The sequence below is a fragment of the Sphaeramia orbicularis genome, chromosome 22 (assembly GCF_902148855.1).
Source record: "Sphaeramia orbicularis chromosome 22, fSphaOr1.1, whole genome shotgun sequence".
Taxonomy (NCBI): Eukaryota; Metazoa; Chordata; class Actinopteri; order Kurtiformes; family Apogonidae; genus Sphaeramia; species Sphaeramia orbicularis.
In genome coordinates, this window is record NC_043978.1 from 51792923 (window position 1) to 51818569 (window position 25647).

The 25647-nt window shown below is 38.1% G+C and overlaps 2 protein-coding genes and 1 long non-coding RNA gene across 4 annotated transcripts in view; 2 read left to right on the forward strand and 1 right to left on the reverse strand.

The window, feature by feature from the left end:
• Positions 1 to 5218, forward strand: part of cdan1 (codanin 1) — a 28865-nt gene extending 23647 nt beyond the window's left edge. The window contains exons 24-28 of the mRNA XM_030126678.1: positions 671 to 778; positions 871 to 934; positions 2023 to 2234; positions 4393 to 4500; positions 4618 to 5218. Coding sequence (XP_029982538.1) covers positions 671 to 778; positions 871 to 934; positions 2023 to 2234; positions 4393 to 4500; positions 4618 to 4740 — 615 coding nt within the window. The 3' untranslated portion in view covers positions 4741 to 5218. The remainder of the gene's footprint in view (positions 1 to 670; positions 779 to 870; positions 935 to 2022; positions 2235 to 4392; positions 4501 to 4617) is intronic.
• On the reverse strand, positions 833 to 25497 carry LOC115413665 (uncharacterized). Its single transcript, XR_003934501.1, has 4 exons — positions 25298 to 25497; positions 18030 to 18036; positions 11408 to 11417; positions 833 to 843 (listed from the first exon to the last, which is right to left on the reverse strand). It is a non-coding gene; the product is annotated as an uncharacterized LOC115413665 (long non-coding RNA).
• Positions 7948 to 25647, forward strand: part of stard9 (StAR-related lipid transfer (START) domain containing 9) — a 71930-nt gene continuing 54230 nt past the window's right edge. The window contains exons 1-3 of one of the 2 annotated variants that reach the window (XM_030126676.1): positions 7948 to 8075; positions 11772 to 11841; positions 19746 to 19862. In XM_030126676.1, the coding sequence (XP_029982536.1) occupies positions 8029 to 8075; positions 11772 to 11841; positions 19746 to 19862 (234 nt within the window). In that variant the 5' untranslated portion in view covers positions 7948 to 8028. Of the gene's footprint in view, positions 8076 to 11771; positions 11842 to 19745; positions 19863 to 25647 lie in introns of those variants that run through there. The other variant, XM_030126677.1, reaches the window with a different exon arrangement.

The window sequence follows — 25647 nt, forward strand, 5'->3', positions numbered from 1 at the left end:
CTACTACTACCACTACTACTACTATTACTACTACTACTACTACCACTACTACCACTACCACTACTACTACTACTACTACTACTACTACCACTACTACTACTACTACTACTACCACTACTACTACTGCTACTATTACTACTACTACTACTACTACCACCACCACCAATACTACTACTACTACCACTACTAAGATGACGACGCACACTGAATGCTTACATGGCTGTAAAAATATAGATACAGTACTTTTTAATATCGATACAGTATTGTGAAATCAAATATCGCGGTATATTGCAGAACCCATATTTTCTTACAGCCCTATCTGTAAGTCATAATCATCAAAATTTCCAGAAATAAGGCTTGAAATATTTCAGTCTGTGTCTAGTGAGTCTATATAATATATGGGTTTCACTTTCTGAAATGAATGACAAAAAAAATATTGAACTTTTTCATGATATTCTAATTTTCTGAGATGTGCCTGTATGAGTGGGAGAGCAGAATGAACTGGAGTCGCTTCATTTTTATTGTTCACCCATGCAAGCTGTACAGTGCTGTTATTGGGTGGAACAAACTCATGACCCAAAGGACCTGAATGCAGCAAAACAAGTAAAAGCTTTGAAGTAAATATGGATGATATGTCTCCTCTTCAACTGCACTTTTTTTTCCTCTGTAGGAGTGGTTGAGCATTGCAGTCGGCCCCAGGACTGACAAGGAGCTGCCGACGGTCTCTCAACTCACAACGCTGCTTCAGAAAGTGGGAGAAACACTGGCCTGCAGAAAGGTACACCAGGCACACAGTAGACCAAAACAACATGAGTTTATTGATCGCTGCCAGTATTGATCACACTCAGTCCCTCTTATCCTCTCCCTTAGTTCTCCACTGTGGTGTCAGAGCAAATGCTGCTGAACTTGACTCTTCTGCTGGCCTGCAAACTGGGTAAGAGACCAGGAGGGGAGTCGTTAACTCTGACTGGGCCCTATGCAACAACATTCGAAGTTACACTTTTTTATTCTTTTCATTTTCTGTTATGAGAAGAAAAAAAAATCAACTCCAAATATAAAATGTGTTTACTCTCATTGGACAAACAGTTTGATGAAGGTGGAAAATGTTTTTTCATCTTAACCCTTTCATGCATGAATTATGAGAACCTTTGTTAAGTTTTTTTTTTTTTTTTTTCCTAAGTGTTTTTATTCCTCTTTAGGCATGAAAAAAAAATAATGCAATAGATTTTTATGAACCTTTTGTTCATGGAGTTACAAAAATGTCCACTAAGCTGGACACCATGTGTTTGATTTTAGAAGCAAAGAAACATATATTTACTGATACACTGTCTGAGAACTATAAAATAAAAACATTTTTAATGCTGATAATCTGATGTTTTCTCACATTTTAACATACCTGCACGAAGATAGTATGCAAAAAACCCTTTTTAGTTAAAATAAACAAACAAAACGGTTAATTACAGTCTAATAACAATTTTTTTTTACACTCAAACATGTTACTACAGATCAGGTTTATCTAGAACAGTGAAGTTACAGTAATGGTCTGAATGTCAGTGTATTATTATGGGATGGTGCATAAGTGTCCACTGTGTTGGCTGATATGGAACTAAAACAACAAAACCCATGAATATACAAGAGAACGGCTGGAGAAGAACTTTCCACTGGAGTGACCACTGTGCATGAAAGGGTTAATAAATGGTCTCCATTTTTCACTTGCAAAAGAGAAAAGCAAAAATTAGATAAGACTGGATACTAAATTAGTGGGTCCTAACAAAGGAAGAGCAAAAATAAAAGGAAATAAGTTTGTGTGTTGCTTTCTGCATTACATCTATTCTGTTTGCTGTTTTATGCACCATATTTGGATGAAAGGACCTTAAAGACAACTCCCAAAACAAATGATTCTTTTTTTCCCACCCACACACTGATGTCCTACAAGTCTAAACATCAAACCAGTTGACTTTCTTCAGGCTGATGGTGTTGTGGTGTTTAACAGTCTGAACTGCTGTTGCTTCGTCTGTCCAGTGTCTGCAGAGCTGCCCGTGCTGTCCCCGTCAGGATGTGCTGGAGGTGCTGTGGTGCTTGTGGGTCCTGGTTCAGGGTCACAGCCTCCTGTCAGAATGCTGTTGGAGCAGTTTGCTGAGCTGTGGCTGCAGGACTGCTGTTCAAGTGCCCCCCTCCACCTGCTCTTCACGCCCCTCACTGTCACCGCTGTGCTGAAGGCCAGTGACACAGAAGTATGTTTACCACAACTACTCAGGGTTCAATGTCTGATTCAACCTCTGTATGTGCAAGTATATGTTTATAGACTGTCTCTGTACAGTATATGCATCTGTGGACCTTTAAAGCATTTTAGACCAAGGAAAGCAAATTATATTTTTACTAATGTTTAAACCAAGTAAAGTGCTTGAAGTTATTGCATTTTTGTATTTTAGTAGTTTGTGTGACTGCATGATTATTGTTTTGTTTATGATCATAATCTTAGTTTATCAGTATCTGTTGAGGTGGGTTTTTTCTGTTTTGTCATCTGTCTGTTGTCTGTCATTTCTTTTCTGGAGCAACTTCAAATTGTGAAATGTTTTTACAAATAACTCCTCGGAAAGCAAAATGACCCCTGCTGTTAACGGGGAGTCTGAAAGTACACTGAACCAAAACATAAATGCAACACTTTGGTTTTTGCTCCCATTTTTCATGAGCTGAACTCAAACATCTAAAACTTTTTCTGTGTACACACAAGGTTTATTTCTGTCAAATATTGTTCACAAATCTGTCTAAATGTGTGTTAGTGAACACTTGTCCTTTGCTGAGATAATCCATCCACCTCACAGCTGTGGCAGATCCAGATGCTGATTGGACAGCAGGATTATTGCACAGGTGTGCCTTAGGCTGGACACAATAAAAGGAAGGCCACTCTAAAATGTGCACTTTTCTCACACAGCACAGTGCCACAGATGTCACCAGTTTGGAGGGAATATGCACTGGTCATGTGACTTCAGGAATGTCCAGCAGAGCTTCTGCCTGTGAACTGAATGTTCATTTCTCTACCATCAGCCATCTGCAAAGGGGTTTCAGAGAATTCATGAAGAAGACTGTGTGAGGAAAATGGTGGGCACACCAAATACTGACTGGTTTTATCTGACCCCCCTGGACCAGCCACTACAGTAAAAGTGCACATTTTAGAGTGGCCTTCCTTTTATTGTGTCCAGCCTAAGGCCCACCTGTGCAATAATCCTGCTGTCTAATCAGCATCTGCCACAGCTGTGAGGAGGAGGGATTATCTCAGCAAAGGACAAAGGACAAGTGTTCACGAACACAGATTTAGACACATTTAGGAACAATATTAGAGAGAAATAAACCTTGTGTGTACACAGAAAAAGTTTTAGACCTTTGAGTTCAGCTCATGAAAAATGGGAGCAAAAACCAAAGTGTTGCATTTATATTTTTGTTCAGTGTATATGAGCTAACATCACTATTAAGTACCACTTTACAGTTTTGTTGGGTTTCTAATGGCTCTAGTTCATGTAAAGTATACTATGACTGGGTTCCCACAGTCTGGAAAAACCTGTAGAACTCGTAGAAAATAAAATGGCATTTGAAAAGTCATGAAATTAATTAGAATCATCTAATATTTTGGAAATGTCACAGACTTAAATTGTGCCTATAATGATATTCCAAAGAAATGAGAGCGAGCAGACACTGAAATTTTAAGGAAACTTGGTGGTTGAATGTTACTCATATTAGGTTTTTTTTTTTTGTTTTTTTTTAAACATCATACTGGTTTTATTTTCTTAAGGTTGACGTATATCTGTCTCTTTATATACCACATTTTCTTTTTTGCACAGTGCTTGTGTAGTCAAACACAACAAAATCCACTCGTATGTTTGGGCTGTTATGTGACATTTTGAGATAAGGAATATTTTAGTTTTTTAAGTTGATAATGTTTGCCTTTATAATTCAGTATAAGTCAGTTCAGTTTTCCCTGATGATTGACAGTTGGACTTTGTTTGAGGATTTCTGCAGGTCCTTAGAAAGGCTGGAATTCAGTCATTTAAAGTTCAGGCCCTAAAATAGGATTTTGACAAAGTTTAAGATGGATTAGAATGTGAAGTCAGTATTTCTTTCATACAGATACATTCACATCAGTTTCCTTAAAAAAATATGGGTTTTTTGGGGGGGCCAAAATTGGAACAAAAATTTTAAAAAAATGACACCTACATGGAACCAATGAGCACTACTTCAAACTGCAGTGTTACAAATAAATTATTTATAATTTTTTGGTGTTTTTAACAAAATCCCCTTGTGTTTCATACAGCAAATATTTTACATCTGTAGTTGTTTTGGGCTTGTTTGTTTGTTCAAACTTTTATTTTGGTATCTTGTGTTTATATTTTGTAGTGGAACAACTACCTGTTTTTGGTTCGAAAGCTGATCGATCAAGGAGTCTTGAGTGAAGAAGAAGTCATATCTCATTGGAAGAAGTTAACAAACCTGGCCTTGCCAACGGTGAGGTTTCACTTCTTCCATCATGCATTGGAAATAAACAGATAAACATAAATCTTCTGTGTTTCACCAGTGATTTTACTTCGGTCTTCATGACTTTGTGCTCTGTTCTCATTCCAGGAGCTGATGGAGAAACTTGAACTCCAGTCTCAGAGTATTAAACCCTCCTCACCTCTGGTTGAGCTCCAAGGCCACATGGACAGGCTGCAGGTCTCACATCAGACAGTAGAGGGCGCTACATGACAACAGTGACAGCCCAGAAACCCACAGCATCCTTCTGTTTGGTCACCTCAGTGTTTGTCACAGCTGTCAGTGTGTTTTTCAGTGGAAAGACCATTCTGGGTGTGTTGTTGTTGTTGTTGTTGACCATTTCTGCACAGCTCAAATATATTCCTGAAAGGCATGTGGACTTGACTTATAACAGAAGCTCTTCCTGAAGCCCTGCCAGTTCATATTCATAACTGGGGACCACAACATTTTGCACCTTAGGGCTATGAAACCTTCCTCTAATGTGATTAGATGACTGCATCAATTAGAAAAGGTAAATAAAAAAGTAAATCAAGTCAATAACATTAGAAAAAGGAAAGGGTTTGGTTTGAGATGAGCAGCCTTACATTTATGCAGGGCTCAAGACGAAGTTTGGCACATTTGTTAGTAAATTTTAAATATGGTGTTTTAAGTAGACAAGCCATAATTAACAGGAGGATATTTAGAGAGTCACTAAAAACAAGCTGAGAATGGGAAACGGTTTTTAAGAACTACCAGAGGAGAAAAAAAAGTTGTGATTTTAGTAAAGCACCTTTCACATACTGCCTTGACCGCCACTACTAGTGATTGCATGAATATTTCATGAATGCAGAACTGCATTTCTGACTGTTTTTGTTCATGTTGAACAAGTGCCGTTATATCCCTGCTGCTTTTAAATTGTTATTTTTATGTTGCCAACACGTTAAAATTATAATAATAAAGATCTATTCTGATTTAAGTGTTGATTGTGTGTGACTGTCATTAAGACGCATAGTGTGAGTTCACAATGGAGAAGTCACTTGTAATAAAAGTATGGTACAGTCCAAGAAGAAGCACTAACATCCCACATTACATTTATAGTAAAAAGTAGAATCAGCTAAAACGAGAGGGAAATTTAGATACTAACTGACATGCAAATAGGGCTGTGTATGCAAGAATCTGGCGATACGATACAAATCACAATACTAGGATCATGATATGATATGTCATGATACTGTTAAAAGGACAATGTTTTTATTGTTTTTTTTTTTTTTTAAAGATTATTTCCTGGAAGAATTGAATTACACCAAAAATACACACAAATACTAACCACATTTTTATTTGATGAGAACAGGATCTAATGTTTTATCCCAAAATGTTCCTGTGTTCAAACTGAAATTATGTTTTTACAGACATTACAGTTTCAGATCCTGCTCAAATGTTCAGATTCTATTCATTTATTTATTTTGAGCATTTACAGGATACATGCAAATTCAAAATTCCAAAAAAATCATTAATTTGTACTCGAAAAGGAGTGGGAAGAAGAAAAACTAATTTAATCCCACCCCCATTGTCATCATCAAATAACTGAACATAAGAACATTTTAAATCCTCACTCCTGTCCTTTGACTTCAAGCCACAACAATGAACAAAATAGAACAAAATAGACCTAAACCAAATTAGAATGAACTCATTTGACAGCATTTACATTTGTAGAACCAAAATGTGTGTAAAAAATAGAAACAAAGTACATTCCTGGCGGTGTTACCATGGTAACAGCTGACAGTCAACTTACATGATAATAATTACAGACCAACAATGGAAAAAACAAAAAAACTACAACAGCACTAATGGTAAAGGGCACCACATGCCAGCTATTAGTTCACAGCTAACATCAGAACAGTATTTGAGTTCAATCCCAACAAAGGAACTAACAGTATTTAATAAAAGAGCGTTAAAAGAGAATAAATAAAATATAAACGATGAAGTAAAACAAAAAAACAAAAATGATCCTCCACCATATCTGCATTTGAAGAAATACCTAAAATATCATTACAGTACATTTTAATATCGATACAGTATTGTGAAATGAAACATCACGATATATTGCAGAACTGATATTTTCTAACCGCCCTACATGCAGACAGTATCTGAATGTGTCCCAGTTGGAGGCGTGTCTCCCCCCCTCCCCCACCACCCCCCTTCCTCCCTCCCTGTTCGTCCTGCAGGAAGTCGGAGGTTTTTTTTAAAAATTTATTTATTTATTTTTTTATTTTATTTTATTTATTTATTTATTTATTTTATTTATTTATTTATTTTTATCGGAGTCGGGGGCGTTTCTCCCCCTCCCCTCCCTGTTCGTCCTGCAGGAAATTGGAGTTTTTAAAAATTAAATTTAATTAATTAATTAATTAATTAATTAATTAATTAATTATCGGAGTCGGAAGCGTGTCTCACCCTCCTCCCCCTCCCCCTCCCCCTCCCTCCCCCCTCCCCTCCCTGTTCGTCCTGCAGGAAGTTGGAGTTTTTAAAAAAAAATAAAATTTATTTTTTATTTTGTATTTATTAAAATTTATTTATTTATTTATATTTTTTTATCGGAGTCGGAGGCGTGTCTCCCTCCCTCCTCCCCCGTCCCCTCCCTGTTCGTCCTGCAGGAAGTTGGAGAGTTTTTTTATTTTTTTAATTTTTTTTATTTTTAAGTTTTAATTTTTAAAAAAATTGTATTTATCTATTTATTTATCTATTTATTTATTTATTTATTATCAGAGTCGGAGGCGTGTCTCCCTCCTCCCTCTCCCTCCTCCCTGTTCGTCCTGCAAGAAGTTGGAGTTTTGTTTTTTTTTTTGTTTGTTTTTTATTTTTTATTTTTTAATTTAATTTAATTTTATTTATTTATTTATTTTTTATTTTTATTTTTTTTATCGGAGTCGGAGGCGTGTCTCCCTCCCTCCTCCCCCGTCCCCCTCCCCTCCCGTCCCCTCCCTGTTCGTCCTGCAGGAAGTTGGAGAGTTTTGTTTTTTTTTTTTTTAATTTTTTTAATTTTTAATTTTTAATTTTTAAAAAAAAATTATTTATTTATTTATTTATTTATTTATTTATTTATTTATTATCAGAGTCGGAGGTGTGTCTCCCTCCTCCCTCTCCCTCCTCCCTGTTCGTCCTGCAAGAAGTTGGAGTTTTTTTTAAAATTTAATTTAATTTAATTTATTTATTTATTTTTTTAATTTTTATTTTTTTATCGGAGTCGGAGGCGTGTCTCCCCTCCCTCCTCCTCCTCCTCCCCCCTCCCCTCCCCTCCCCTCCCTGTTCGTCCTGCAGGAAGTTGGAGTTTTTTGTTGAGACTTTTGGAGACGCGCGCGCCGTGCTGCTCTGAGCCCCTCTCCTCCGGCGCAGATGACTTGACGGCGGACCGCAGGACTGTTTGACCCGGGTTCGCACACCTCCGGCAGATGAACCACTCCAAATGTTCCTCTGGTTAGTGTCCACTCAGTCCTAGCTGTGTGGAAACTCTTCGCTCGCATTATGGCAAATGTTCAAGTTGCCATCCGAGTCCGTCCACTCAACGCAAGGTAAGCAGGAACATTAGCTTCTGTTAACTTTTAGCTAATTAGTAAACACTGATGACAGAGCTAATTAGTAAACACTGATGACAGAACTCGTAACTTTTCTGTTCTTCTGTCCTGTCCGTCTGTCTACATCGCCATTACCACTTTTTCCAGTGTTGATAAGAGAAGTGACTATTGTTTGTGTTGCTAATTACACGATGCAGACTTCAGTTTCATGTGTTAGCATTTATTTAGCGGTAGTTTTAATAGGAACTAACTTGAACTTAAGCTAGCTGGTTAGCTAGGTAAAACTGGTAAGAAGGAGGCACATGGGGAGTGATGACAACTGTGGCTGTCAGTTGTGAGTCTGAATAAGCACACTGTTATGTCTGAGTGTGTGTAGAGTAGATCACAATGAACACAAACTGAGCTTTGACTGTTGAACCCCAGTCATTCAGTGCTAGTTCAGTTTTTAGCTCAAGGAATTTCAGATCCATACAAATTTAAATACAGTATGTAGGGCTGCACGTCAACTTAGAGTTTGTCAAAAATTTTCAAATTTTGAAATGCATAAGCACAAGATATGATAGTTTAACCCTTTCATACATGAATTATGAGAACTTTAGGAACTTTAGTCAATATTTTTTCTTGAGTGTTTTTATACCTCTTTAGGCATAAAAAAACAATGCAAGTGAATTTTTTTTATGAACCTATTTTTCATGGCGTTACAAAAATGTCCACTCAGCTCGACACCATACGTTTAATTTTTAGAGCAAAGAAACATTATTTAAAACTCATCATCAGAAAGTGATAAACTGTGTGAAAACTATGAAATTAAAACATTTTTAATGTTGCTAATCTGATGTTTTCTCACATTTTATCATACTCTAATATTAGTTATTCAATTCATGGAGATAATATCCTCCTGAGACCCAGGAAATTGAGTTTTAGCTTTTTTACATTAAAAATGGTCTTGATTGGAAACTGCATAATGCAATATTTTTTTAAACATACATTTTAAAAAATATTTTTATTTATTGATTTATTTTTTTAATGGAATGTCCTTTGCAATGGACAGTATTTTTTAAGTTAAACTGTCAAACTTTTGTCCCCTACAGAGGACAAAATGCATTGCTGGGTGTCAGGAGGGTATGCAAAAAAAAAACCCAAAAAACTTTTTGTTTCAGAAAACTGTTAATTAGACTCTAATAACAATTAGCAATTAATTTACACTAAGCCATGTTACTGCAGATCAGGTTTATCAAGAGCAGCAAAGTTACAATAATTGTATGAATGTCAGTGTATGGGATGGTGCATAAGTGTCCACTGTGTTGGCTGATCTGGAACTAAAACAACCAAACCCATGAATATACAAGAGAACAGCTGGAGAAGAACTGTCCACTGCAGAGACCACTGTGCATGAAAGGGTTAATTTCAGTGTTTATAACTGCACCTCAACAAACTCTTATGTCCAGTCTCAGAATATGAAACATGACTGATGTTTGGGGGATGCTTCCCAATTGACTGATAAATGACAAGTCGTTTGATCAGATATAAGATATAAAATAAGATATTCCTTTATTATCATTACTATTAGTCCGACGAGGGGAAATTCCAGAGTTATAATAATATTGTTTTTTTATACCATTTCCAAATATTTATGAAAATTTGATATTGACTGACAGTGAGACTATACAGTATTACTGAGTGGGTCTTGATGGAAAACTTGATGCAACAGTCTAACAGAAAGTTGTAAAGTGCCTCTTACTGTAACATTAATAGCCATATATTGTTGCAACATGTTCACTAACTTCCGGGTTTAGAAAGTTATTAAATATAGTTACAATAGAGTCCATCAGTATTTTTGCAGGGGTCTTTAATGTGAAAGTTAATGCAGTACCATAACAAAGCATTATTCAAGCTATGAAAGGCTGCACAATGATTCTTTCAATTGGTCTAGTTCCTTGTATTTTGCATAACAAAAGAATATCTTAAACCTAGTGTGCACTGTCATGCAAATCTGCGCTTCCTCATCTTTAGTTTTGGCACTGTTACTGTCCTGTTTCCTATTTATATTGACAGTAAGCTGTATTTTATGTGAATCACTTTCTTATTTAAATAAAAGCCTGCTGTGTTACAGAGATAACATTAACACCAGACTGGTCAGCTGCATTCCTCATTCGGCTGGCCATGGAAGTGTGTTGCTCTTTGTTTTAGTTGACCAATAGGATTTAAAGGGCCCCCCTGAGAATGCAGGCCACCTCTCACATGTGCAAGAAACATGTCGGTCCAATTGTGAGATTGCTCTCTTTAGACTCGGATCAAAACACGTTTTTTATGAGCTGTACCATTTTCCGTTCCCCCAGCTCCTTTTCACCATGCTGGTTAGAGGCTGAGATTGAAGGTTGGTGGTTTTGGGTTGGGCTACTTGCTGGGCTTGGCAAACTGAGCCTTGCGTGGCGGAGCACAGGGAGAGCCGAAGATTACGACAGCCTCTTCACTGCCCCCAACTCAATACCACCGCTGAGACGAGGAGTGTTAGCTCTACAAGCCGCGTTCGTTGTCATTATCACTCCAGGAGATCGAAACTGTCTCAGCTCCGTGTTGTGATTGCCTCTAGTACTGCATGTGTTGCATCAGATCCAGTGTGTAGTCCAGCTGCTGAAGTGCACACCAGTTGAGCTGACCTTGTTTTACTCAAGTACACACACGTTGAAAGACACACTCTGGTCCAAATAAGAGTTGTGCGCATGCTCTCTGATTTGTGGAAGTAACCCAAGCTGCTTCATCATAGGATGTCTCTGGAGAGTGTCAGGGTCTGTTTTCATTTAAAACGGAATCTGGTCAGTGGGACTCGCAGCGCTCATGGTGATTTCATGGATTGTCCACACAAATACAGACAAAAAGGTTCATTGTGTTAACTGTCATGTGATGGCCTCAAGTGAAGTGGGACTAGCCTAAGTTAGCTGGACACTCTCAATTACAGCAGCATCAGCAAAAAGAGGATTTTAAACCAGTTTCAAACTGCCTGTGGGATCATTGAACAGTTACTGAATCCAATGTGAAGGCTTCACTAAAGGGGTTCATTTGTATTTCTGAGACTCAGAAAAATCCATTTTCAGCCAGTCAGAAGTAAAGCTCTGCTATCATAGAATCTTCAGGTGCTGCATCAGCCAGTAGTTTACATTATAGGTTGCTGAGCTCCATATTCAGTAAGAAAACAGACGCACAAAAAAACAATCACCTAATTTTTGTATGTTTTTCTGTATGGTTTATGCTATCAATAGCTGTGGTTTGTTTTGACTAGTCAAAAGTGGAACAGTTTGGTTGATAAAATGTCTGAATTGTGAATCGACCAATGGTGAACTTAGCAAACACAGTAATGTGACAGAGGAACTAGGCTATATACCCACAGAACCATTGTTTACTGTAGTCAAATCCAGGATTCAGGACAGGCTCTGCTGAAAATCTAGAGCATATCTATGTAATACTCAACGGTGACATCTTTGGCATGATGCCAAAACTGTTCTTTTAATATTTTAAAGTAGACATGTAGGACAGGCTGCTCCTTTTGAACATGTGCCCAGTTTGCATTAGAAAACGCTGATCAGTGCAGGTCAAATGCCCTCGATCCCATCACTTTTTTAAATGGAAACATGTGTTCGTATTTATTCTGATCTCATCTCTGTGATATCATTACATTTTCTTTGTTTTCCACAGGGAGAGTGCAGATGGAGGGAGGCTGGCTGTGCAGGTGGAGGATAAATATGTGAAGATCCGAAACACAAAGGTTAGTATGACTGAGTCAACTGCTCTAAGGTTAAGCCGAAAACCTAGATTCGTTTTTTTTTTGGCTTTTTTTCAATTTTGTTTTGGCTTTTTTCAATTTTGTTTTGGTGTGCAGGGTTGGGTAGATTATGGGAGTAGCTTTTTCCAGAGTTTCTATCACAACTCCAGGATGTTTATGGTCTATGATCAGCCTCTTCCTTCATGATTTCTCTGTTTATTTTAAAGGTGCGGGAGACTTTCCTGACCAATTTTTCATCAAATCTGTCAAACCTCAGTCATAGCCTAAGTATCACGAATCAAGTATCGAGTCTTTCTGTCATTACTCACCTGAATCTCTTGGATTACGGTGAACAGTTTCTTAGTTCCATCCATGATAAACAAACCATGTGCTTACAAACAGAGCTGGGAGGGAACTCGGGCATCTTCGGAATTTTGTCACGACGTGCATTGTGGGAAACGGAGGTTCGCGCAGCCGCCTGGTAGCGGCAGCTGGAACACACACAAGGCGGAAACGGCAGGAGCTCCCTTCCCTCTATGCATATTCCTCCAGCTGTTTCCGCGTTTCAGCTGTTTCCACATCATGTTTGTTTCATTCATATAATATCATACGGTTTTACTGTTTCTGCCACTGTCAGGTGGCTGCACAAACCTCCTAAACACCAAGAAATCGAACTGAATTCATTGCATGAAACCTAAATTTCTTAATAATAATAATAATAATAATAATAATAATAATAATAATGTTTTTTTTTGTTTTTGCCTTTCATGGAAAAAACGGCAGTGGATAAAATAAGACAATACATAAAATACATAAAAAGACAAAAAATAAATAGCTAAATAAAAAGTACGAAGGAAAAGAAGTTGATGATAAAATACAATTAAGTTGGTGAGTGAAAACATTGAATATTTTTCTTTCTACTGTTCTCTGTTAAATACATGTGTTTGTGATAATAGTGCTATTTACAAGAGAAGCTGTGTAATACTATATTGCTTTTCGAGAAGATAAATCAGATGCAATTTTTCCCTTGTAACTTTAAAGAAGGCTCCACACATTTGGAGATGATTATGTGAACCTTTGACTTGTAAGTTGATACTTTCAGCCAGTTATGGACCTGCTGAGGAGGCTTGTCTGATTGGTCGGCCACAAGACAGCCTTGTACTCTCTTTACTGTTTATGTGTGGAAAGTGTCATATGAAGCGTTTAATGTGTGTGTGTGTTTGCCATATAAGGTTGTGAAGGGTTAGTCATATCTTATAATATTTACCTCTACTTACAAATGATGCAAGATCAGAAGCACTTTGACATATATTTATAGAGATAGTTGTTGATCAGATTGGTACTTCCAGAACTTTTCTTTATGTTTACATTTGGGTTTTTTGGTTCACACTAGGGATGTAACGATTACCGGTATAATGATAAACGGCGGTAAATTGCAGATGGTTAGTAATTTCCGTTTCAATCCTAATTATCTTGATAACCGTGTTTGATTACTGCACTTTTCCGGAGAAAACGCCTATGTAAAGATATGATTTATGTCAAATATTTGAGTATAGTTTTAAATTATTACAATTTTAATTTTCTATACCTAATATTTGGAACCAATATTCACTTTTAAAGTCATTGAAAAGGTTTGTTAAGTATCTTTGTATTATTTATGCAATAAATTATATACATTTTTCAAATTGGATTTTATTTAATTTTTTTGTGTTTTCTGGCCTTTTGTGTTTTTATAGTAGGTTAAAGTGAAAAAATAATAGACAGATGATATAGATGAAGTTGTGCTGAAAAAACAGATCCCAAACATGGGTATGGTAAACATTTGTTTATATAGTATATAAAGGCAAAATCAAAAGGACTGAAAAATGGACAAAATAGGCTCAGACCACTAAGGGTTAATATTCGAATGTTTCTGCAACAGAAGGGACTTTGTGACTGTTATTTTATTTGTTTTTTTTTTAAAATACAACTTGGTTAAATTATTTCAGTGTGTGTATTAGTACTTCTTGAACATTTGAGCACAATTTCAATAATACCGCGATAATAATGATAACTGTGATAATTTTAGTCACAATAACCGTGATATGAAATTTTCATATGGTTCCATCCCTAGTTCACAGTGTGAACTTCACACATACATAAGGGAGATGAGTGGGGGAGGAGAGAGTCTGTTCCAAATGATGTGACAGAGATGAGCCACATATGGCCTCCATCTGCCATGGAAAAGGATCAAGACTCCAAGAGTATGGTGGGTTTCATGGGAATAATTATTTATGGAAAGTGGGACAGTTATTGGAGGATCTGAGACAGAAAAAAAAACGGGATTTTAAAGGATAATAAACAAAAGTCTCACAAACAGCAAGTAATAAATTCTCTAAAGACCCACTAAACCAAGTTAAAAATAGCGTGAGACAGGATGAACATTAAAGGTGACACTGTGATACAGTGAGTTGTGGTGGAGATGAAAGCTGCCCACAGCTAGTGTCCCTCTCAGATGCTCCCTCATTCTACAAAGCCATTGCCGAGGGTTTAAACAAGCAAGCTTTCAGGGAAGTTAATTGGCTGGTAAAAATTCATACACACAGTTCAGTGTTGCTTAATAGCTGAGTTAGAGAAAGAAAAAGTTATTTACAGAGATCAGGGGCTGTCAAACTGTCTATTAGAGGCACAAAAAATGTATGTTCTGTCCTCTTTAGATCCAGACATAAAACAAACAATTCCAGAGTTTTCTCTTCCTAAAAAGCTTATAATCTCCATACCAAATAAATGTTAAATCAATGCTTAGGCCATCAAACCAAATGATTTTTCCTAGATCTAACAGTTGAAGTTGTGCCCAGTGTTAGTTATTTGTTCCCACTGTTCTAAGTACAAATATCAGAATTATGTTCCTAATTAAAAAGCAAATTTAATACTGTTTTCCCTTGAGAGGACCCTCAAATCCCTCAGTAGTGTGTAAGGTATCCACAAACTTACTGTGTAATAGTCTCAAAATATGTACACTTTTATATTTTTAAGCCCACACAACATGCACTGCCCGGACAAAAATTTTTTAAATTTTTGATTATTGATGATAGAGAATCAGACAGCTGCTTCAAATCTTCATCATATCCCAAATTAGAGTCTGTACTTTATGGTGTCTAATCCATGAGTGAAAATGATGTCTCATTCTCCATGAACTACTCTGTCACAAGCCTGATGACCCTGAGCAATCCTGGCATTGTCCAATCTTTTTGACACTAAAGTAGAGCCCGACCGATGTGGGATTTTTGGGGCCAATACCGATATTGGGGGCTAAAAAAAGCCGATATCAGATATTGGCCGAGAACCGATATATTGGCTGATATATGAAACACGAACATTGATCTACATGAGATATAATAATCTTATATTATATAATTGTGAACAGGTGGATTAACAGTTGCATAAATCTGTGTTTATCTCACACAGATAATTAACCCAACTGTAAACCTGTGTTTAATAGACTGATATTAGACTAGTCTGACCTGTGGAACCACGGGTTATAGATATGGTAGATTTTATGAATTATACTTTTGAAAATGATGAGTCCATATTTTGTAAGTAGTGACATAAAAATTGTTTTGTAAATCCTTCTTTAAAATGTAAGCAACACCTCCCTTTAATGAATCCAACTACAAAACAAACTGTGCAATCACAAAAATAATTAGAGCAAAAAATATGACTGACCACAAAATTATTTTTTCACTCACAAAGTTTGATGTGTCTGCCTCATGGCACTACAACTGTCCATGTGGACTAAGGACTAAACTGAGCACGTGCAGAGTGAATTCGGTGAGTCCTAAGTTGTTCCTGATTGGAGCAATTGCAAGAGTTACAACTGACCTGTGTTACAACTGTCCCCGGTCTCCCCTACACTATTAATACCCAGGCCTGTCTGCAGAATGAAACTGTGAGGTAGACAGGAAGTGCACGGACAGGGGTGTGTGTGTGTGGGGGGGGTGAATAGTTCATGAGACCTGGGGTGGGGGGTCGGACGGAGCTGGAGTGGGAGTGATTACCTTGGCAGTCCATCCTTGTCGGAATGGGGGGGGTCCATGCTTCCTTGATTGTGTGCGTGTGTGTGTGTGGGGTCCGAGCAGAAGTGAAAGTGAAACTGACAGGCTTCACTGTTCCTCTAACTCTCCAGGCAGTGCACGCACACACACACACACACACACACACACACACACACACACACACACACACACAAGAGCAGCGAGCGACAAAAAAGTTAATAAATCGGTTACATATTGGCCGATGTTGACTAATCGGTGATAAGCTATAATCGGCCCGATTAATCAGTCAGGCTTTCCACTAAAGACATGAGAGGCTGCTTACTGCGGTTAGAGTTAAATAAACAGCCTGGCCAAAAAAAGTAACTGCCTGGATTTAATGAAGCAAATGGTTCAGATTCTTCCATGGGTCAGTACTGCAGTGGTTAATAGTGTTTCAGCTGTAACAGGTTATTGAACTCTAACTGATGCACTAAGTGTCCTCTCATGTCTTTAACATCAAAAAGATTGGACAATGCCAGGACTGATCAGGGTCATCAGGCTTGTGACAGAGTGGTTCAGGGAGAATGAGACATCATTTTCACACATGGATTACAGGGGTTTTTCTAAAAAAAATTAGTAAGAGGAAGCACAGGTAGGCGAGTGAGCGAAGCGAGCAAGCAGAGGGGGGATGGTGCGGAAGGGGGGGTTTCCCTTTTGAAAAGCTGAGGTAAAAATGGAACATTCTGATATCCCTCTGAGAGGGATATTGTAACTCTAGTGGCCCTCCTGCAGTTTTTTAAAGCAACCAATTGAAGAGTAACTTATTTTTCTGTTAGAAGTGTAATAATGTCGTAAATGAAGACAAAAGTCACATGACAGATACATTGTATTGGCCAAGCTTCTGTTTACAAATGATCAGCTCTAGTGTTACTCCTCTTTTCTTTCACACTCTTTCTACTTATATATTTTTCTCTAATCTAAATCTAACATAACAGTTCGCACACTATCCACAGCTATCCCTCCTCACACTTTTAACAAGTCCAGATGACTGGAACATACTTTGGCACAAAAACTTGAAAAAATTCTGGACAACAATCTGATCAACTCTAGTGTTACTTCTCTTTTCGGATTCCCGAATGCCGCCGTCACAGGGCTCGGTTGGTGCGTCCTTCAAAGAGGCCCCCGAACCGGCTTCATCGACCGATCCCTTGATTGTCCTAATCTTGCCGTCAGAAGCAACTTTATCTACTTTTTGACAGAAAAAAGAAGTCATCTTTGTCTGCCTGGACAGTCTTTAGCTTTCTTCCGTTTCGTGCCGCAGGATGACATATTTAAATGCCCGAGTATCAACAAAACAACTTTGAAACTTCTTCCATCAAAGCTCCTGCACCAGTGGGTGAAAAGTCATTTAGTCTCGAGAACTCTGGTTTGGAAAGTCAGCTGACCTCATATGTAGCCTTAGCCTAATTTCAAATCTCGCGAGGGAAGCTACATCATGAGAAAGGAAGGGAAACAAGATGGCGCCGCAGTCTGGAAAGACGCCAATTCATGTTGTTTTGAACCGTCAGATGGTCTACCTGCTATATTTATGATAGTTTTGGAATAATTATATCGTTTTTTATGACCAAGCACATTGTCATGTGTTATTGTGGTAGTTTCCCCGGGAAAGATCGTTTTTGGAAAGATTGCAAGTTGTGTAAGTACTGTGTTACATGTAACTATAAGTGTATGGCGTAACTGTGAGCTTCGGGGTAAAAAAAAAAAAAAAAAAAAAAAAATCGGAATTTCAGTGAGGGGGCGCTAGCTGAAAGTATGAGGGCGCAGCGCCCCTGTTCCCCGGTTAAGAAAAACCCTTGGATTAGACACCATAAAGTCCAGACTCTAATTTGGGATGTGATGAGGACTTGATGCAGCGGTCCGATTCTCCATCATCAGTAATCAGATGAATGCCATTATGGATGGAAAAAATATTATGAACCTTATTTTGACACTACATCAGCATTATGTGGCATAATAGATGTCACAGTCAATGTCTCATGTAATCAAAACCAAAGGTGGTGCAGTGAAATATCGTATGCAAAACTTTTTTTTGGCCAAGCAGTGTATAATCCTATGGCTCTAGAATCACAACTACAACACCTCAACTTAGAGAAAACACTGGATACATATGCTCAACACTTTTCACCTATTAACATACTGTTTCCTCGTGTTGCATTGTTGCATCATTAATGTCAGAATTGTGTTGTGATGCTTTTTGTTACTTTTCATCATCACGTTTCATGGGATTTTTTTCTCGTTACGTCATTTTTGTATTCTTGTATCTCTACCATTTGTCTAATTTTTCTTTTACGAATTTTTTTTTTTTTTGTCTTTATACAACTGATCTCTCTACTGCATTTCACATGGCTTTGGTGAGCTCACTCTTTATACATAACAGGAGGAAAACGAATTTATATATCATTATGTATTTTACTCTATTAAAAAGGAATTCATGACCCATTTTAGAACCTGATGGTACGTTTGGCAAAGGCAGATGCAGGTAACTGAATGGTCTGTGTCTCATATCCTTCTCTTGGCATCAAGACACTAGTGAAGTGTTACTGAGCAACACATCGAATTACTCCCGCACCCATTTATGCTGTTTTTTTTTCCTTGTTGTAGGCTCTTAACAGTACAGTTTGATAAGCTGCAGTGAGAAAAACCCCTGATGGCAGTCTTTTAATTCCCCCCCAAAATAAATACCTGATCATAAACTGCAGTGTCCTCCACAGTGTGAACATGAGGGGTATTCTGGATGTTGAATGCATTGATTTAAACAACTGTTGTCCAGTGCAACTGTTGTGCCTGGGCAAGTCCCAGATCTGCTGTGCTGTGTTTCTTCAGTTCAGGATTCAACAACAGTAAGCAGAAAGTTGTTTAGTGTTAATGCAGTGAGGCAAATAAAAAGACTGAAGAAGGAGTGAATGCATTACTAATGAATGGAAACAGCTTTGCTGGTAATTCCACACCTAGGTAGTCTCATAAACAGAAGCAATTGTATCTGGCTGCTCTCACTGGGCTTTTTATATTGCTTCTTATGATTAGGGCTGTAAGAAAATATCTGTTCTGCAGTATATTGTGATATTTCATTTCACGATACTGCATTGATATTAAAAAGTACTGTATGGATAATTTTAGGTATTTATTCAAATGCAGATATTGTGGAGGTTCATTTTTGTTTTTTTGTTTTTCTTTATTGTTTATATTTTATATGTTATTATTTAACACTCTTTTATTCAATAATGTTAGTTCCTTTGTCGGGATTGAACTCAAACACTGTTCTGATGTTAGCTGGGACCTAATAGAATGTGAACATTTGAACAGGATCTGAAACTGTAATGTCTGTAAAACAGAATTTCAGTTTGAACACAGGAACATTTTGTGATAAAACATTAGCTCCTGTTCTCATAAAATAAAAATGTGTTTAGTGTTTGTGCATATTTCTGGTGTAATTCAATTCTTCCAGGAAATAATCTTTAAAACAAACAAACAAACAAACAAAAAAACAATAAAAAAAATTGTCTTTTTAACAGTATCGTGATATATCATGATATATCGTATCGTAGTCCTAGTATTGTGATTTGTATCGTATCGCCAGATTCTTGCCAATACACAGCCCTACTTATGATTAAATAGATACATATACCGCCCTAATACCTCTTTATGTGAATATGCAGTGTAGTAATGTTTATTTAGTTACACAATAAATCTAGATTATTTAGTGTCCTACAGTCATGACATGTCTGTCTTTGTTGTTATGCGATCGTTCTTTAGTTATTCAGGTTTGAATCAAACACAAATAGGTAAGGTAAGTGAACTTTATGTGCTTTATGCAGTTTTTTTTCTTTTCCACAGCTGGATGGACGTACGGACGGTGCTGTAGATTCCAGGGAGAGACTTCAGGAGTTTTGTTTTGACTACTGCTACTGGTCAGTGGACCCTGCAGACCCTCACCATGCCTCACAGGAGGAGGTAACTTCACAGTCCACTGAACTGACAGTGTTTATAGTAGAGGTCAACCAAGAGTGGGTTTATGAAAGAGGATCTAATATCAGTAGTTTGGAGGAGAGAAAAGCCCATAGGTGGGGAACCTGTTCTGTTACCCCCTGAAAGTCAGTATTTCCAGTTTTAAACAACCACTACTCGTGCCAACTTTTGCTGATGCCATCAGTTTATCAAATATTGATCATGATTAACTGTTTTATCTCTTAATTAATATTAATTACATTGCCTATCTGTTGAATTTACTAAACAATACAGTATCTAGTTAAAGGCTTTTTGTCATTAGTTACAATTGCATACAGTATGTCCCCTATGATGCAAAGCCTGAAGATTTTAATGAGGCCCATCCACCTTTTTTCCTTCATGCATCTGTGGGAATGAGCCTGTGGTTATCTTCAAGGACAATTGGTGCTTCTAAAGATTTAATTATGCTTACACATAGAAGGTTTTCTTGGAAAAGCAGACTGGAGAGACTAAGTGCTAACTTAATTGGTTTGATGATACAGTTTTGCAGGTGGTTAAAGATTTGATGTCCCTTTATAATGGATTAAAAAACATCTACTTAGTATGGGGTAGTTTACATATAGCCACGCCTAAAGGGTTTTATTCCTTTCATATCATGTTAAAAGTCCAATGTATAAGATTTAGGGGAATGTAGGAGCATCTAATTGCAGATGTGTAAGTCTAATTAAAATAACTGTTTTCAGTAGTTTATTACCTCACAAAAATGATAATTGTGTTGTACTTCTTATCTACAAGTAAGCTGTTTATATCCACAGAGGGAGCATATTTACTGTGTATACTGTGTTGTTTGTAAAGTGGCTCCAAACAGACTTTCTCCACATGTTGTAAGAGGTGGCATCCAGTGTTAAAGTGCATAACTGTCACCTACTATGTTTAAGTGTGAACTAGAGGTAATATCGTCTTGACTGAAACCAGAACTGACAAAATAAACACTGACTCTTAACCGTGGACATCCGTGATGAGGGTGGAGGAGTATTTGGTTACAACTTCACTGCTAGATGTCACTAAATATCATACATTAATTTATTTATCCTGACACCTAGAAACACATGACTCTGAGTCAAAATAAATTGGTGTTGTGCCATAGATGGTCCAAATATTTTATGAATTAAACCAACAGATCCTTTGTTTGAGGTAGAGTTACATATAACCATGCCTAAAGGTTTTTTCTTATGTTCATGCCATGTCAATTGCACCATTATGGGTGGAAACCATGTGTGTGCAGATCCACACTAAAGCCACAAGTTAACACTGGGCAAAAGCACAACTTCTCTACCAATAGGGAAAAAAAAGCCCAGAAGGAGAAACAGTGTATTTGTAGACAACGACCCACAACAAGAGGGGTGTGCGTGAGCTGCTTGTCTGTTTTTACACAGATGGCCACTCAGGGGATATGATATCAGCTCCATCTGTTCCCCAGAAGTCTTTTAGTCTCAGACATGGCACAGCTCGAGTCAGCTCACTTTTCATGTCATGGCCGTGATTGGGTGATTAGATATCTTTGTATTGCTTTGATTGGAGGGTGTTGGTTGAATTTGAGAAGGCCTTCATGTCACGAGGAAGCAGTAGCTAATTCCATCGCAGGAAGTCTTTGTTAAATATAACGTGCTGTCTTCTTGTTGATAATTTCCATTCCCATCAAGTTTTAACCATTGAGTTGAATAGCTGTACCCTTGGTGTAACTGTGGCCTCCTCAGACCCTCACACTGGCATCAGAACTTCTTTGTTATATGTTTGAGAAAGACAGGTCTGTGCTGGCGGCCTACACACTGCAGACAGTAACAGACAACACAACACTTCTTCCTCTTGCCTATTTCCTCCCTCTTCTTCTCTCTGGATCTGGCATTGGTTGCCTCTACCCTCAGCAGAATTGTGTCCAGTCACATTGGCCTGGTTGCCACAGGCATTCCTCTGTTGACCCGGGGTGGGAGAAAGGCCATCATTGAAGCTGCCGAGTTTAAATCTGACCGCTGTCTCTTTAACAAAGCCTCGGTCTGAAAAGCACGTCAGCTTTTACTGATTACAGTTGAAAATTTGAATTGAGCACAAAGAAATGACATGGCCGGAGCATCTGGAGAAGCAGCGGCTGACGTAAAAACTGAAAATGCAGGGAGTGTTTGTGCTGGAGAATAAGACTTTAGATCACAGGTGTCAAACATGCGGCCCGGGGGCCAGATCCGGCCCGCCAAAGGGTCCAATCCGGCCCCTGGGATAAATTTGTGTAATGCAAAACGCATGCTTTTAGTAAAGACATGCTTTATGAGAAGAGTAGCAAACGGTGGAAAGAGATGGAAGCAGTGAGTTTTTACCTGGCAAAAGGCATGCAAATTAACCTCAAAGATCAATGTAAAGAATCGAGATAAAATCAAGATCGTGATTTTATTTTAAAAAATCGTGATATATTTTTGCCATATTGCTCACCTCTATTATGACTCTACATTGCCAAGTGAAAGGTACATTTGGCGCACAGTGTAACAGAAACAGTGACCATAATAACTCTTCAATAAAGGGAAGAGAAAACACTGCCTCTGAAATGATCACGACTTTTAGTATGTGCCGTTTTTGACCATGGCGTTAAGTTATCCCACCTGTATTGCATCATTTCATTCAATTACATTGAGATAGTTGCGCTGAAGTTAGCATGTATTTTTTTTCTTGTATAACATATAATCACATATGTTTGCTTCAGCTTAATCAGGTGATTTTGTTTTGCCAGCACTGGATTCTTTCACAGTCCCAGCTTCCAGAATGAAATCTTGCATGCTCTACTTTTTTTTTTTCACTCTGAATTCTTCCCACTCTCTTGCCCCCTTGAGACAATCTGAGGCCATGTTGGTATGAGACAAGGGGGTAACAGTATCTTAACTCCTGCTTTTCCAGTACCAACACCACCACACCCAGTGCCCCAGAGACCAGCCCTATGTTTCTCCCCTCCCCCTCCCCCTCCCCCTCCCCACCACTGCACTACTATCTGTCTACTGAACATGTCCCAGTATCACTGACAGTTTATATCAGATAGCAGTGGGGAGTTTCCCATTTCATGAACTGTTACAGCAGAGAGAGTTTCAGCTCAAATGAGTATTATGTTAGGATGCAGATGTGGTTGTGTAGAAAAAGGAGAAAGGCTCTGTCAGGTGTAGAATGGTTGGATTTGGAAGACAACCATAATCCTAATGGAAGCCAGCTGTTGTGTTTACGCAGGAGAGAAGTAAAACCATTCGTTTAAATGCTGCCTTTGTTTTGGGTCTTGATATTGATCTAATAAATATAATTTTCCACGGTTTAATTTACACAAACACCAGTGGATTACCTCTGAAAGGATTAAACACGAGTGGAAAGTGCAAGAGAAGCAAGCGATTTGTGTTTTGGAAGGGAGACAGGGAATGGCAACAGGAGAAAGTGATTAGAGGAGGAGAGAAAGTGGGAATGTGAATTCCACAGCTTGAGGAAGAGGAGGAGGGGAGGATGGAGGGGAAATGGGTAGGGGGTCCACTGTGCCTCTGCAGCCCCAAACTCAAGCCTTCCAAACTCACAGCTGTCTCTCTAAGTCATTTTTTTCTCAGTGCAATAATTTTTCTCAGTGCAAAAGACGTCACTGCTGAGGATTCAGCTCTGAGCACAATGCTGTTTTTTTATTGCCAAATGGAGTCAGCTTGCCGGGGTTTTTCCCTCTCCCCTTCTGTTTTCTCCTTCCCCTCCTCCTCCTCCTCATCTTCAGTCTCACTGCGCCTCTTGTCGATGCAGTGCATGATGTGATTATCTTCTCAGCGTTTCTAGGTCTGTGTGTCAGTGGTGCTGCAGACTGAGAGGAAAGAATAGTTTCTCTGTGTATGGGGGGAATCAACTACACACACACACACACACACACACACACGTGAGCATTTCCTCCCCCTCACATATGGCTGGATGAGGAGCTACAACTCCTCACAACTCAGCCTGGACCCTATTAACTCCACACAGGACAGTCCACAAACCACATGTTATCAGCACAGAAATATGAGATTCAGGCCATTTGGATACAAGAAAACCACTCCTGATTGATGTGTTGAATTGATATTATTCCATCAGCTGTTACAGAACAGATACACAGCACACATATTACAAAATGCAGATTTTAACCCTAATCAAAACCTCTGACATGTAACATAACATTTCATTCTGATGCTGCCTTGATCAAACTTCAACAGGTTGTGTAATTATTTTCATTAGGTCACCCATTTATTTATTTTGTTTGTTTTGTCCATTTTATTGATTAGCATTAATTGTTGTTAACTTAGTTTATTTTTTCCCAGTATTATACCAAAACATCCCAAGTAAGTTCAGTTTTAACTTTTATATATCTTATCATTCATTCATTTATTTATTTATTTTTTTTTCTTGATGTTTGGCCCCAAGGGGATGCCTCAGTTCTATTGTAGGTCACTGTTACAAGATAGCTAACTCTTGAGTTTCCTTTTTGTGTTATTCTGCACTAAAAACGTATTTATGAATATTAGATTGACTTTTTGCAATCATGTCCTCCTGAATCTTCTTAAATCTTACACACTGGACACTATAAAATCTTAAGTCTAAAATCATCTTAATTTAAGGCTGTAAAAAAGACCTGAACATAATTTTTGACAGGTCAACTTTTCTCAAGAATGACAGTCAGTGAATTGTTAAAGGACTTTATGCCTGAAAACACTTCAGGTACAATGGGATTAGAGTCATAAGGGAATTCATTAGGGAAAAAATAAAAACTGCAGTGAAAAACCAACCGGAACACACATGGCATCACCAGTTATTGCTCTGTATTCACATTAGGAGCAGAATCAATGTCGGTCACCAGTGCAACTGACTGCACTGAATGTGTTAAAGGACTGTCCCTCTGCGCTAATGAACAATAATCATATAAAAGGCAAGAAGCAGAGTTATTAATCCACTTTCCTTCATGCAAAAAATGTGTTAAAAAAATATTTGAACCTAAAATACTCCTGTTTATCTGAAAAGGCCACAGTAAGTAATCCATAAAGGCTAATGTCATCCACAACCGTGACAGAAAACTGCTGTTCTACTCTGCTTTCACTGCAGCTGTGACACAACGGTCTTCATTCACATATTATTAATGTTGTTATTAATGATAATGAGACAAATAAACAATAAATTAGTGACTGCAGTGCTAACAGGACACCCTGCAAGTTCAGATGTATTTTAATTGACTGAATTTCTGTTGTTTATAAGATCTTAAATTGAGCTCAGTGATATTGTTCAGCACTATTGCTGGTGTTATACACTGAGCAAAAATACAAACGCACCATGTGACACTTGAACTTTTAATTAGCCATAGGTGTTGCACAATATATTCAATCGTGCACAGTTTATTCTGTTGATCAGTGTGGTACAGATTAGTGTCCGTTAGAACATGATAGTGGCGTCTGGCATTCAGGGACATTCATGTGGACACAGTGGGGTCCGGTTGAAAGAAATCACAACTCCATATCTCATGTGTCCACCATTGGCTTCCTGTAGAGCAACACATCGTCTTGTCATCGAGTTGACAATATTGTTAATTGTGGCCCGTGAAATGTTCTTCCACTCCTCTTTGAGAGTCACACGGAGCTATGGGATATTATCCGAAACCATTCCCGCATGATTTGAGACATCTGTGGCACGGTGACGTCTGAGGACATGTGACATTTGGAGGTGTCCTTTTATTGTCCCCAGTATAAGGAGGGACTGAATACTGTTAACG